Source organism: Pholcus phalangioides, unplaced genomic scaffold (genome assembly GCF_987345545.1).
Source record: "Pholcus phalangioides strain wild (caught in Gottingen) unplaced genomic scaffold, Ppha-v1.0 ptg000042l_1, whole genome shotgun sequence".
Taxonomy (NCBI): domain Eukaryota; kingdom Metazoa; phylum Arthropoda; class Arachnida; order Araneae; family Pholcidae; genus Pholcus; species Pholcus phalangioides.
The window spans coordinates 36,768,943-36,784,276 of NW_028301628.1; the positions used below are offsets into that span (position 1 = coordinate 36,768,943).

Here is a 15,334-nt window from a genome sequence, read left to right on the forward strand (position 1 = left end):
CAGCCAGTGACGTAAGTAGTTTTTTTTTAAATTATTTATATATAATTGCCGCCGCTGCCGTTAATAACGTTAGAGGTATGTGAATACACGCCAGGATATTAATTTATCACTTTATTTATTAGATTAATAAGAAGTGATTGATAAATTATAGAAGAGGGGAGAGAGACATTCTCACGTTTCATCATCATCGGCTTTTTGGATTCAGACGCAACTGCAGCCGCATCATCATCTCGCTCTCATCGCCGCCGCCGCACGGAGTTTTTTTTTTTTTCCTTCTCCTAAACAAGGATCTCTCATCATCTGTGTGATGATGTTCTTTACTAAACCTGAAAAGTTTCTCCATTGAATGAACCCGAAAAAAATGCATCGGTGAGAATAGAGATTTTATTGTAACTCACTGAAAGCCACAGCTGTGTGTGTGTGATATTTGATTCACCGAAAAGATACGTAAAGAGAAAAAAAAAAGGAGAAAGAAATGGTAAAGGAAAAGCCGAATTCAACGAGGACTTATGATGAGGATGGCTTTAGACGTAGAGCAGCTTGTTTGTGCGTCAAAGACGAAGAAGAAAATGAGGTAAAAATGTTTCTAGATTTTATTATTATTTCTTTAAATCGGTATGAAAAGATTGTTTCGGTGAGGGATTCTCGCGGAGAGGAAATGTACGGTAAGCCTTCTCTGTATGCTCACATGTCCGGATAGTGTTGGTGATGTGAATTTATTGATTTAAAAAATTCTCGTGAGCGTTGTTTAATTGCTGTAATGAATTGAAACATATTTCCAAACCGTTTAAATAAAATGGCCCTCTCCCCCACCAGGGTGGGGCCGATAGGGCCGCAACTGGGAGGTGCCTGGGGCGCTAGACCAGAGAGGGTGCCGAATTCACTTTTTAACTGCTCTTCTACATTATACAGGAGTTCCAAAATGTGTGCCTGCCCCTGCTGACATAGTATGTAATTGCAGCCCCCAAAGCGTAGAATGTTCAGCACTGTTCTGGGATGAGCCCTCAGCTGACTGGAAATGTTCTGCGGTAAAAATCCCCATACATGTAATAGTGGTTTTTTTTTGCACTTTCTCTTAAAACTCTTCCAAATTGTTCTGTGACATACGTAGCAGATTTTGGCACATTCTGCTTTGGGGATTGCAACCCTGCTCAAGCCAGAGGACCTGGGACGATTCTTCTTCTTCTTCTTTTTTTTTTATACACAATGAACGTATGTAACACTAATATGTAGTAGAGTGGCCCACTGTAGAGGGCCTCCCCCCCGTGAAAAATCCTGGCACAATCCACCTCCCCACTACCAAATTGGGGGGGAGCAGGGCCGTCTTCGAGTATCGTGGGTCCTGGGCCAAGTGATTTTTCTGGGGCCCTATCCGGAAAATTCTCAAAAATTTCAACCAGTTCTTATTTTTGTGAGGCCCCCAGGCTCATTTTATAAGATGGCACTGGGGGAGCAGTTATCCCCCCACAGGCGCCACAGTGGTGGTCGGCTGAAGTTGGTTTTCTGTGGTTTCCAACTTCAAGGCACGAATGCGAGCCAATCTCCCCGTGAAAAAGTCTCGCCACAGAGAGCAACAGGCCTACAACGTTACAAATATTCAATCATTACACTTCACTCACAATTTGAAGTATAGATGGCAGCACTGAAATATCAAACACAACACTAGCTACACACTCAGACTGATAGGTGCACTCCCTTTGTCCCAGCCTCTGCCACGAAGCTGGGCTGGAAGAGATTTCAGCAACGGGATAAGTCCGGTGGCAGAGCCCCTGGCGTTCATTCATTCAGGGGAGCCGTTATAAGTGCTAAAACTTCGGCCCAAGAACTTGTTTAACGGTCCTCCAGGCCGAGACTTTTTATCTACCTTTGGGGAAAAAATTGACTTTGTTAGTGTTTTTAATCCTATTTGGCTCTCAAATAAATGATTTGTCTTTTTTCAGCTCTCGAAGATGTTATTTGGCTTATAAGCAAACCTCTGAGAAGTTTAATCATTTTTCACACAGGCAGAGTTGTATTTACAAAGATGGGAGGATCGTGGTGGGCTATAGCCCAGGGTAGCCAAAGGTGGCTAATTCTTGAATAGTCAAAAAAATTATATAAGAATAAGAGAAGGGCAGTAAAATTTGCATTTCTCATGAGTGGTAAAACCTTAAATCCATCTCTGCTACAGAAGGACTAGGTCAGTGAGGGGCCAAAAGAGTGTCCTAGAACAGGGTTTCTCAAACTTTTTTCACCCACTGCATCCCCCTTTTCCCCTATTTAATGCTTATGCATGAGCTCTGCCGGCTCCCCAGAACTGTATGACAAAGAATATTTTCAAGGCAAAAGAATATTTAATGGACAAAACCATAAATCTGCCTTTGTAAGGTGGGACATGAAAAATCCCCCACTGAAGGATGTGGGGAAATCACAAACTCAAAAACTCTGACCTAAGGGCTAGTTTAATGGTCCCCGAGGCCTATTCAAGACTTTTATCTAGCCAAAGGAAAAAAAATCACTTTGCTAGTGTTTTCCATTTCTATTTGGCTCCAGAAGAAATAATTCAATCTTTGTCAGCCTTGGAAGAAGTTATTCATCGTTTATGTAGTCATCTGAGAACTTCAGTTATTTTACACAGTCAAATGTGTATTTACAGGAAAGGGTGCTTCACCGTTATAGCAGGGCAATAAGCTCAGAAAGGTGCAAATATAAGAAATGAGTGTCAAGAGAGAATTATTGAAGGGGAGAAAGGTGGTAAAATTTGTGTAGCTTAAGGGTGATGAAGCCACAAATGCGTCTCTGCTAGAGAGGGACTAGGTTAGTAAGCCGCCAAAATAATGATCTGAAGAGTTTTCAAGAATGTGTATGACAAAACCCAGTGTTCAAGCATTGATAAATGTAAACAATAGGCCTATGTGTATCAGTTACATTCAAGGGAATGTAACCAATAGGTTTAGTCAAAATGTGTCAATCTGTGTCGCAGAACAATCAGTGCCACTGCAGAACAATCTGGAAAAAGTATACAAATACATGATTATGTGGATTTTTATTTCGAAACATTTTCACTCAGCTGAGGGTTCATTGCAAAACATTATGCTTGAGGGTGCACAGCTATTTTGAATTTGAAAAGGCTGGCCGGTATTCATGGTCGAGCCAAATTTATTTAATGATGTGGGTACTTTTTTGTGATAAGTTTTGTTTCAAAATAGCATGCCACATTGAATAGTATAGAAAAACCTCCCGTACTTTGAACGAAAGGGACTGATCAAAATATGATAGATATCTGTAGAGCTTTGATTTTGAATGAAATTCAACCTCAACTTAGACAAATAATAGCATTTCATAATACTGTTTTCTGTTCTAAAAGTGGTATTGAAAATCAGACAGTATTTTTTTTTTATTAAATTTCATGTTAAACTTTTGATTACTTTTATTGTTAATCACAGGTATTGCTAGTAACCAGCAGTCGGGCACCGGAACATTGGATTGTGCCTGGTGGTGGTCTGGAACCAAATGAGGATTCGAGCATGGCTGCGATTCGGGAGGTCATAGAAGAGGCTGGCGTGAGAGGCCAGCTGGGACGTTGCCTTGGGACATTTGAGGTAACTTATACCATCGTCCTTGTTTTGTTAATGTAAAGAGACAAACATTTGAATGAGAAATATTTAAACATGTCATATAAGTTTTTTTTTCAGTACTATTCATAATGTACTCATATATATATTCATAATTACATAACTTTTAAGTATTATTTTTTTACCTTTAGTGGTTTATCGCAATAATTTTTTTCGCCAAAAAAAAAAATTATACTATAGCTGTTCCACAATTTCTTCTGATATGCATCATTTTTATTTCCTTATCCAAAAAATACAGTAGCTACTGTTCAACAATTCTTATTGAGAGGTTAATCTCAGTGTTAATCCAATGGCAATGACTTCTGTTTTACAAAATATGTAACCATAGTTTAGGACAGACCTCAGCAACCTATGACCCGTGGGTCACTGAGTAACCCATATCTGCCAGCATTCAGCAACCGTTATTCACATATTTCGTTTACAAAATTTGAGTTGTACATGTTTAGGATGGTTCATTTTTCTAGTGCTTCTGATAATGTTTCGAAAAGACAAAAAAAGTGAAAACTTTACAAAAAGATTTGATATATTGACTATATATGCTTGGAAAAAGTAAATCAATTGCTGCTGTTGCCTGCCATTATGGAATCACCGAATCTACGGTAAGATGTATATATCAAGAAAAAAGAATCTGAAATTCAATCAGCCGAGGCTGTAGCTGCACCTATGGCAGTGAAAACTTTGCATTGCCTATGGGACCTATGTGTTTCTCGTACAGAAAATGCTGTTTTTTGTGGGTACAAGACTGCTACAAAAAAGGTATTCCAATTGATTCTAATATTATAACTGAAAAGGGGGAAAAATTTACTCTTCTATAAAGGAAAGAGCTGGTGAAACATCTATTTCATCAGAACTTTATACAAGTAAAAGTTGATTTCATAGGTTTAAGTAACGATTTTGATTACGCAATGTAAAAAAATCACTGACAATCAAGCCTCTGCCAACCAGGATGCAGCTAGAAAATTTCCAAAGAAATTGTAAAAGACATTGTCACGTTAGTGAAACAGGTGAGGGGAGAAGGGTTCAATGACATGTATATAAAAGAAATTGAACAGCTAATTAATAGCAATTCAGAGGCATTAACCGAAGAGGAGTTAAAGCAGCTGACTGACTGCTCCTGAAACAAGCTGTACCAGATGAAGTAGAAGACCAGTTCACCATGTGTAACATAGCGGAAGGGCTTTGCAAGTTCAAATCAGCAATAGATTATTTTCATGACATAGATTCTTCTATGGTACGTTCTTCACATGTAGAAAAATTAGAGGAAACCTTAACCCTTAACATACTCCAAAATACCTGATGATATGAAGAAGAAACAGCAAAAGAAATCCCAATGTGCTTTCAGAAAATATCTCCACCCTCTTTCACATATCCTTCTACCCCTGTGTCACCCTGCTCTTCTCCTGATGTTTAATAAACGAGATATACAGAAAAAACCTATGGTTTCGGTTATTCATAGATTTCTGTGTTCACAGTTACCTCCGGAACATAACCCCCATAAATACGGGGGGGGGGACCTGACTGTATACTTGTCTTAAAACACATATTTTGTTTCGGTTGATTTTGACCCACAGCCAAAAAGGTTATCTACCCCTGGTTTAGAAGTTATCGTTATTTGGAGGTGACCATTAGAGAAGATTATGTTACACTACATCAGTTGTTTTGGAATCTTGAATTGTTGAAACCGAAATTGGAAAAGAATTTTTTTTCCTTTTAAAGTTACTTTAAATCGGTTTGTAAAGCTAGATTTTATTGATTTACTTCCAGCTTCAACATAAAAAATTCATGTGATAAATGTTTTCCATCATAAATGTTTTCTATGAATAAAGAAAGGCATAGTTGTACATTACATGGTATTTTTAGGTTATATAGAATAACATCTATTTATTTATTTTTTTCCAATTGTAATTTTATCTGCAGAATCCTGAAAGAAAGCACAGGACATCAGTCTATGTTTTGGTGGTTACCGAAGAGCTTGATGAATGGGAAGATTCAAAGAATATAGGTCAGTATAGTGTCATAATAATGTTCATAAATTGTCACTGTTTCATTGCTCCACAACTTTCGAATAAAACACTTGAAAAAAAAAATGATTACTGAATCGTAAAGTACAACAAAAAAAATTCTATCTGGCATTACTGCGGTCGAGGTGGCATTGCATTGTGGGAAATTATTATGCTAGAATTAAAATTAATCATTTCTCAAGAGAATTACAGAAGTTATACAAGGTGGAAGAATTCCATGGCCTCTCAGATCACCAGATATCAGACCGCTTGACTTTTGCACTTGGGAGTATGTCAGTTGCATTGTCTACAAAAATGGTCTTTCTGCATGGATTTCCTGCCTGTCTGTAAAACATTTCTCCCAATTTGTATAGCCATTTATATAATTTTGAATTTTCATATTGTTTTTATTTGCCTTTGCTGCCAGAAACTGAAATATTTATCACATTTCTGCAGATATAAAGTTGAACCACAGACATGTGGAAACTATTAAACTTTATTTATGTGATTGGTGAATGTTTTTTTTTGCAAGTTGTACTTTACAACTCTGAGATCATTTTTTCATCATGCTATTTATTCGAAAGTTTACAGAAAGGGTAACCCAGACAATAATTAATAAACACCTTGTATAGTACAACTTTTATTATCAAACACTAGTTTATCCAGAACTTTGTTAACCAATGAATTTATCATCTGAATTTATGAATTTAATATCTTTTACGAGATTATTTTTTTCTTTCCATAAGCCCTGTTTACATGAGAAATAAGATTACTCCTCGCTATTTATTCCCTTTTTGCCAGTACGCAAAGTATTTCTCTTATTCACTTTTTGTAAGCCCGCCAACTATTGCTCCCAGCTTGTGGAATTTTTCAGCTACTTTCACTGGTTCACAGTTATAAAAAGATTGAGGAACATTTTTTTAGGATGTTGTATTGGATAAAAAATAATGTGGGATGAATAGGAAATATTTAAGATAAAAATTGCACCTATCATTATAATACATAAAGCAGTTGCAATATGCATGATCGTTAATCAGAGTACACTGATTTAAATCAGCTTGATTTGAATTAATTTTTTTTTTAAATCCTTGATTTAAATCACAAAATTTAATTTCATTTTTCTTTTATATTAATTTTAATGATATTGAAGTAAAGGTAACCTAGTATGGTATGCATGCCATTGAAATGCCGTAAAGTTGTTGATTAAAAGAAATATGGAAGATCTGGTAAATATAGACTTAAACCTAATCCTTAGATGCAGAGCAGAAGGATAGCTGTTCTCTTTCTAGATTTTGTGCATAGAAAAAATTTCACAAAAATATAGGGAGCTAAACTTATGGATAAACTTCCCTAAGCATTTGCAATACATTACAGTAGGGCACTAGGGTTCGCCTGATAAAAAACATAGAAATAAGTTTTTGTGTAAAACCTAATTGTATATGCCCCTAATTGTCAATTTTGAGATAATAGATATTTTACCAAAACATAAAGACCATTGGACTTCAGACTTTTTCACTTTTTGTATTAAAATTTCGTTTGCTTGTTTTTTTATCAAAACTCATCAAGTCTGTGAAAAAATAAAAATGTGTAAATTATTAAGCAACATCATGGCAAGCCTGAAACACATAATAAATTGCTGCATCAATTGCACAATCTTGTTAATAGAATGTTTTTCATTTAGTTGATGCTAAATGACCCTTTGGTTGTATATCGAGTGAATCGAGAAACCTTGCACGATATGCAATATGGAGTTGCCACCGGGCATTCACTTTGAGTAGGGGGAAGCCCTCGTGTATAGAAGCACTTCTCTGCAAGAGAAATGTTAATCCATGAAGTTAATTTGGGCTCAACGACCTTTCATGTTACATAAACACAGAAGTTTGGTGTTCATATTTTTTGCTTGTAGTTCATTTGTTTATTGTTTGCAGTTTATTCATTAATTACCGAGCCATCACACAGTTAGTTAGTTTATTCATTAATGCTGAATTAAATTTGAGAGATTAGATGAAAAAGATAGGTAGGCGATATGAAAATATGCATTCTTGATGATTAACAAGATTTGTTTTAATTAATAAGCAGTCAGTTAATTTTAATTAAAAAAATCTGATTTAAATAAAAAAATCATGATTTTTTTCAGATTTTTTTAAAAAGACATACCTTGTCGTTATTTCAAGCATAGACTATATTATGATGTGGCTCACCAAATGAAGTGTTGGATGTGACTTTGTTTTATGTTGATAAAGCATATTTAAGTGTTTGATTATCACAAATGCTTGTAAGATACCATGTTTGTCACCAGTTAATTTATTCTCTTTGCTGCCTTATAAAATTTGTTTAAGATCAAAATTAGATTTCAGTTGCAGACTCCGTAAATTTTCTATTTTTTTTACTTTCAGGTCGAAAAAGAAGGTGGTTTTCTATTGACGAAGCTCTCACTTTGTTATCTGCACACAAGCCAGTACAGTGTTCGTACTTAAAGCTTCTCACAAAGAATGACAAAGTTCCGTGACTTTGCAGTATGTACCATAAAAATCTAATATTTTGCGAACTAGATATTGAAAGGAAAAAAAATAGGGAAAGACTTCAAGCTTTTTTTTTAATTGAAAAAAGTAATCATAATATAATAGGTCATTTCCTTTGTTGTGTCGCTAATTTGATTTCAATTTCTAGGAATTGCTCAGGCTGAATCTTTCTGATATTATATCTAGTAGACCTTTATAATCTCTTCTCAAACTTTAAGGAATGCAGGTAGTCAATTGTATTTATGTTCTATGACCATCATTACTTTGAAATTTTCTGTATCATATATAATGTATTATTGACATAATATCATCCCATAAGGATTGTTAATATACTATTCTACTATTGGTTTTTTTTTTTACATTTTTCTCCCGTTATCACATATTTCTTTGATACCCGTCATGTGCATGCTATCCTGCAAAAATGAATCACATTTCATGATCACTTCAAATTGTTATGAAACTATTGATTTCTTTTCTTGTATGTATAAAATCTTTTTTTATCTTGAATGCTTGTAAACATATTTGGATTATTATTTTTAAGTACAATAGAACCTCGATTGTCAAAGGCTCAGATGAGCCTTCACAGGGTTATAATCAATTTCTGATAATTGAATATTGCACCAATTTAAACCTTTTATTATATATTAAGGTGTATAATTATAATTTAACGTATAATGTAACAGACCTATAAACAATTTGGTGGCCATTCATTGCTTTGCAACTTCTACTTCACCAGTTTTTTTCTTTTGGCAAAATCATTTCTGATGAGTAACAGTGTTCCAATTCCCTGGTTGCTAAGGAAAAATCCACATTTTGGGGAAACCAATATTGGTTTATAGAGCGTTCCAGATTCGAGGTTCTAATGTAAAGTCTTCCTTTTGGAACTTGATTGAATTCTGTATTTTGGGTAATGCTATTGAATTTCGTATTAATTGAACTGCAGAGCGGAAACAAATAAGTCTTGTTATAATCATGAGTTTATATCCAAAAAATCTTGTTTTGGAAAAAATACTTGAGAGGTCTACATGAATGGGATTATTTATTGCAATCTTTAATTGTACCTGAGAATCGCTATGCATTTTTTTTAATATGGTGGAATCCGCTCATTATGACCAATTTTTTTATAACAATAGCAGACTGATAGACCTATAATTTCTGGGAAAAATAATTTATTATTCACCTATTACAAAGAATTGAATATTTTGTCTTAAATGTAAATTTATCACAAACTTAAACAGTAATTACTCAGCCTATCATTATAATCTTTTTTTTTTTTTGCACCTTTGTGTTTGCCTGAACTTTTTTCTTTCAGGCATCAATCCTTTAAGTATGCAAATATTAAAACTGTTATCCTTATGTGCCAGAGAACATTATTGTCTTTTAATACTCCAGTATAGGAAATCGTTGATAACCAATTGGAACAGCATACTAAGCTCATTGTCTGTAAAGGCCTGTTTACATGCATTAAGTAATTAAGTAAACTAAATTTTTTTTTAAGTCATCAGCATGCTCTAAAATCTGTCCCCAACATAAGTATAGTTTTCCAACCATGAGATGAGACTTGGCTACATTGTGTCCCATAAAGTTGCACGATTTCATTCAATTTTTTTAGGTAAAATGATTGCTTATCAAGACTAACTCATCAGTGCTTGAGCTTTCATGATTGGCTTGTCCTTCTAGCAAAAACATCATCCAACATGCCATAGCCAAGTCTTATCTTGTGGTTGGAGAACTAAATAATTAAGTAGATACATATACATAATCAAGTAGTGAATTCCCACTGGATAATATGAGGCCATGCGCACTGGATAATATGAGGCCATGCCCACCGGTGCATAGTACCTAGTTAATCTAGAAAATAAACCTCTCTCTATTCTACTTATCCACTAAATCACTTAATAATTAACTCTATGTAAACAGCCCTTAATGTCTGCATACATCCTAAAGTACTTTACAATTTAAAATTTAGTTAACAACTATATATATAAATTATATTTAACCCCCATGTGTTTGGGCCTTGAGTGAGGCGTGTAATTTAAGGATCACCTGAAAGAAGTCCTGAAAATTCTTCTGCAATTAGGTAAGGTCCATTTCATTTTGGTGATTCATAACAACCATCAACAGCATCTTGACATACTTCTGATACAGCTACTGTAGCAACCATTTCAGTACTAATTGAAATCAATAACTTCCCGAGTCTACCAAAAAAGAATAAAATGATTTCAATGTATTCACACAGGCAATACAGTAAAACCCTCTCTTAATGCCATCTCTCAGATGCGGTCATTCTTCTTTCTCAGTCAATTTTTTCTGACTTGCCAGTGTCTACAAACAAGGGGTTTTACTGCATATTAATAAATTTTAGAATAAATTTATTTATATGTTGCCTAAATACATTGAAATCCTCAGTCCATTTCATTATTTCTATCGATGCCTATTCAATTTTTATTTATCTTTGACATAGCTAAAATTCTGGGGAAAATTTTTTTAATGAGGTTCAGAGATCTATGTAAGCACATGTCTATTTAAAAAAAAATATTTTATTTCTGTGAGACATTATAGCATATGGGAGGAAAAATCCATTTTTCACGGTAGCATTCTTGAACTGTGGTGGACCTTTTCCTAACCTATGACATTATCAGGACCCATAAACCAATGTGTGCTGCCTTCCAACATAAAAGTATGCACCTGTACATTGCTCTCATTTAAGACTGCCTGATTTTACTTATATACTGTATAAGTCAGTGGTTCTCAAACTTTTGTCACATGCTGCTGTGGTTCCCCAGAATAGTTTAGATATCTTCACCTATAAAAGAACCACTACAGAGCATAAACAGGTATGCAAATGAATATCCCCAACTCGCTGCAACACCCCTAGGAGCCATAACACACACTTTGAGAAACACTGGTATAAGGCATCTCTCACTGATTCATTGAATGGTCTTGAAATTTGTCATCAGATTGACAAATTTCATCAGAAGGATTTTAGAGGAGCCTATATTTTTCTTCTGATGTCAGTAGGTTATACGCTACTGACATCAGAAGAAAAATTCATTTACAACTTTCTTTCTCACACAATAATACAAACACTACACAAAGATTTCTTTACCTTTTGAATATTTTTCTTAGTTTAGAAATTTTTTTTGCTGCAAACGTTTTATGCCATTAATGACATATATGCTGCGAGTTTGTCATGTCTGTTCTACAATGTTTTAGAACCAGCCGATTATGATAACTGATCAGAACATCTACGGTTATGATTAATGGATTCCTCCGTATTAAGTAAAAATATTACTAAAAAAGTCACTAAATTTGAAGTTAATGGATGCTTTAATATTCATCGAGACACTATGATATTCAATTCAATGGCTTGCGAATAGTTTTAGAATCTGTCAGCCATTCATCAAACTACTGATGCATATATATCTAAGTATTCTGATGTAATGTTACATTTTTGAACTATCAAATTTTTCTTGTGTGCCATAAATGTATTGTCGTATTTTGCGCTGTAGCTGGTTGATGTTTTGGATGAGATTGTTAATTTTTCCTACTAAAAGTTCAAGTTTGTCTCTCTCCATTTTACATGCTCACAATCTGTAACCATATTATCAGCTCTGAAGGCTCTTTCCCTATTTTTTGTGCTGTCCTTCTTGCCTGTGTCCATTCCATCCTAAAAAAACCTGGAGGGCTACTCGTACTTTTCTCATTTGCTCACTAGCATTTTTTTTTACAGTTGTTGCTTCAGTTCTAATGGTTATTGATGGAGCAGAGGGTTTGAGAAAATTTATTAGACCTATGGACCTATTCTGCCTAAAAGAAAAGTCTTGACTTTAGTTGACATTTGTATATGTTACAGTAAAAGTGATAAATCCGGTTATTATGCATAAGTGCTGACCATTTTGGTAAGTTTGACCAATTTCCCCTAAATTTATCACTTTTACTGGCAAATTGGTAAATATAATAAAAATCATATTAAATTCATCGCACATTTGCCTGTTATGCATAATTGCAATTTCGTATTGGTAAATATGATAGATCTGTGACATTGCCATGACAAGATTTATTATTTAGATAACTGTACTTGTGAGCCAAAGTTTGAACCGTGTATAATGAATTTTGATTTAACAAATTTTTCCAAAAAAAACTAATCGAATTTTGGAATTGAACCGTGATATAAAGAAACAAATTTCAAGAGCATACCTTGATGTAATGATCTCTCGTTAAATAAATTTTATGATCACACCCTGATATAATGATCTCTCATATAGCAAATTCTTTGATTTCATGAATTTTTAATAAGTTTTTGTGCATATAAAATCTGACCTCAATACAATAAAATCCTATTTAATAAATTTTATGATTATACCCCCAATGTAATGAACTCTCATTTAACAGGAATTTTTTTACATATTTATCGAAGTCACCAAGTATACTAGGGTGTAATGGTGAATGTATATGTGTGTGTGCATAATCATTGATTATTAAGTGATAATTTTTTTAGCATTTATCAAATTCACCAATGACGCTTGAGTATGTTTAATTGCTGGTAAAAAGTGATAAGTTTATCAAACTTACCAAAATGATTGGTGATTATACATAATTGATTTATCACATTTATCTAACATACACGGAATATTCACTGGGAATATTTCACTATTTATCTCTAATGTTCTGAGGAAAAGATTAATTTTTATGCTACATATCAGATAGCGTTTTTAAATTATTTTTTTTTTTGTGAAATATAATTTGTAAAAGTTCAAGTCAATTAAAGTTGACATCAAAAAATTTATTTGTACTTAGTTTTTACTGTTAGCTTGAAGTTTGTGAGTCGAATAATTTCTTTTTAGCTTTAAAATAATTTTTGTGAAGTTGTAAATTATTTAAATAGCAGTGATTAAATGGGATATCCTTATAGAAAATATCCCATTTCCGATCTGTATCACCTGATGTTGGTATTTTTTATGCCATATTTCTAACCTACTTTTGCTGACGGGAAATAAAATGAGTTTCATTTCAAATTTGTAGCGAAAAAGAAAGCTATTGATTGCCATGGTTTCCTTCCAATGCATTTATAGAAAGTTCAAAAGTGTTTGTTGCCAAATGTCTCATTTAGCAAAAATGTACTTTCGATTCTTTTCACATTCTTCCCCTTTTTTTCTTCAGAAAATATTTTTTTGTATGCCTTATGCAAATATAACTGTCCCTTTTCCCATACGTAGTTATGCATAAGACTATACATTACTTGTTTATGTGAATCAATCCTATGTGTGCTCATAGTCATTTTTACTTTCCTTGGTTTTGATAGTTTTTTAAAACTAATTTTAATTTATAATATAATACTTAATTAGTAAATGATATTTTTATTTTTTAAAAATTATGAATACTGAAAAAATTTCCATCTTTTTAAAAACACAATGCGTTGATGATTGCTCATATTCATATAAATGCACAGTTCTTTTGAAATTTATCAAATTCTACATCGGATTCCTGAATTCAAAGTTGATTGATTCATTTCTGGAATGAAAATTTAATTTTTTTAACCCTTACATGTATATACAATTTTTGTATCTCCATTTAATTTTTTGTGAAATATGTACAATTTTGAAGAAGAAAAAAGAAACCATTTCAAAATGGTCGCTTAATGGAGTATAACTTTCCCATGAAATTTTTCCAGTTCTACAAATAGAACATAGGAAATTTTCACTTGCTGTTCTGTTTACTTGTAACAACCTCCCTCCTATTTTGGGCAAATTGCAGTGCATCTGAAAGCTTTTTGGGAGAAAAAAGAATGCTATATACAATTTATGAATAAACAGATACTTATATATCATTGTACGTATTTTATCTTTCTTCATAATTCAATGAAAATTATTAATTTTTTTGCATATAACTTTCAACGAGATACAAATGTTGCAGCTTGTAATTTGCACCATTGCTATAATTTTGAGGTGGAATTCATTTACTGAGGACATATGTAGGTTAATGTCCAAATCAAATTAAATATAGTATTATCAAAAGATCTATATGAACTACAAGTTTTTCAACTGTGTTTTCTTTGTAAAATACAGTGGAACTTCAGTTTGCAAGCATAATTTATTTCATGGACGTTATCCAAAACACTTGTGTATTTAAGCAAACTTTCCATGAAAAATGAAAACTCCAACTCTATTTCACCCTTTCAGACCTGAGCATTTTTTTTTTTTTTTTTTTTTTGCAGTTTTGATACTCAAAAAATGCATTAAAAACATAAATGCCAGCAGATATTTTATTTTACTTTTTTTGAAGCAAACAAATAATTCACTTCCTTCAAATTCTTTCAGCCAAGATGATACAGGGTATATATATATATCTATTCATCTTTGCATGTTTTTTTTACAGATTTCATTTTACAGAAGTTTTCAAATTATTTACAGAATTTTATTTGTTAAATTTTATGTAATAAATCACACTTTTCCCAGAGGCACTTTCTCCTGGAAGACATCCTAAAAAATCCCCTGGCAGTTCAACTGTAAGTGCTGCCCTCTGATGAAAGTCCCCAGGGTTCATATTCACCATATTTCTAACTCAAAACTTACACAATCATTTAAAACCCATTAAGCAAGAAATACCTGTATTTCACTTTTATTTAATACTAGCTGTTACCCGCTGCCTCAATTGCATGGATTTGGTAATCTGATAATTGCTTGGTGATGATTTCCCCCATATAACATTTGAACTCTTTCTCATTGACTGAATAAAAGAGACAATACACATGCACACAGTAAGTTCTTTCGATCATTTCCTGTAGAGTTTTCTTGCATTGTGTTTTGCTTGCTGGCTGTGTCAAATGCACTCTTCCATAATGCAGACAAAACAAAAGTGCTTTCCCTAAAAAAACACAAAATTTTGGAAGAATTCAAGAATTTTAAATCCATGACACAACTTGATCTTGCAAAACAGTTGAATGGTACCTGTGTCAACTTTGAAAATGATTATAAAGCAAAGGAACAAAATCAAAGACCAAGCTGCTGGTTGTAAATCATGTTTGTTGTTAGGAACCATCGAGTTGATTCCGACTCCTGGTGACTAGATCATGGCTCTCCAAGCTGGTCTGCTATTCACAACATGCCTCAGTTGTGCTAGCTTCATTCCAGTGCTTTGCAACACCTCCTCTATCCATCTAGTGCTTGGTCTGCCTCTTCCTCTCTTTCCTTCCATT

At 33.6% G+C, this 15,334-nt stretch overlaps 1 protein-coding gene across 2 annotated transcripts; it reads left to right on the forward strand.

Annotated features, from left to right (window-relative positions):
- The first annotated feature begins 65 nt into the window (after positions 1 to 65).
- On the forward strand, positions 66 to 12,383 carry Aps (diphosphoinositol polyphosphate phosphohydrolase 1 Aps). Of its 2 annotated transcripts, XM_089255228.1 has the most exons (5): positions 335 to 574; positions 3,426 to 3,581; positions 5,532 to 5,616; positions 8,011 to 8,130; positions 8,285 to 8,404. In XM_089255228.1, the coding sequence occupies exons 1-4, from the start codon at positions 476 to 478 to the stop codon at positions 8,121 to 8,123; spliced, it is 453 nt and encodes a 150-aa protein (XP_089111354.1). In that variant the 5' UTR covers positions 335 to 475; the 3' UTR covers positions 8,124 to 8,130; positions 8,285 to 8,404. The 2 variants fall into 2 exon arrangements, with proteins under 2 accessions (XP_089111353.1, XP_089111354.1); XM_089255227.1 differs by having other exon boundaries at positions 66 to 574; positions 8,011 to 12,383.
- The last annotated feature ends 2,951 nt before the right edge of the window (positions 12,384 to 15,334 follow it).

Bases quoted from the DNA above. Each gene is read 5' to 3' on its own strand.
- Aps (XM_089255227.1), top strand. From the start codon at position 476: ATGGTAAAGGAAAAGCCGAATTCAACGAGGACTTATGATGAGGATGGC. The intron at 3,582-5,531 runs GTAACTTATACC...TTTTATCTGCAG, and splicing joins GTTGCCTTGGGACATTTGAG to AATCCTGAAAGAAAGCACAG. The intron at 5,617-8,010 runs GTCAGTATAGTG...TTTTACTTTCAG, and splicing joins GGAAGATTCAAAGAATATAG to GTCGAAAAAGAAGGTGGTTT.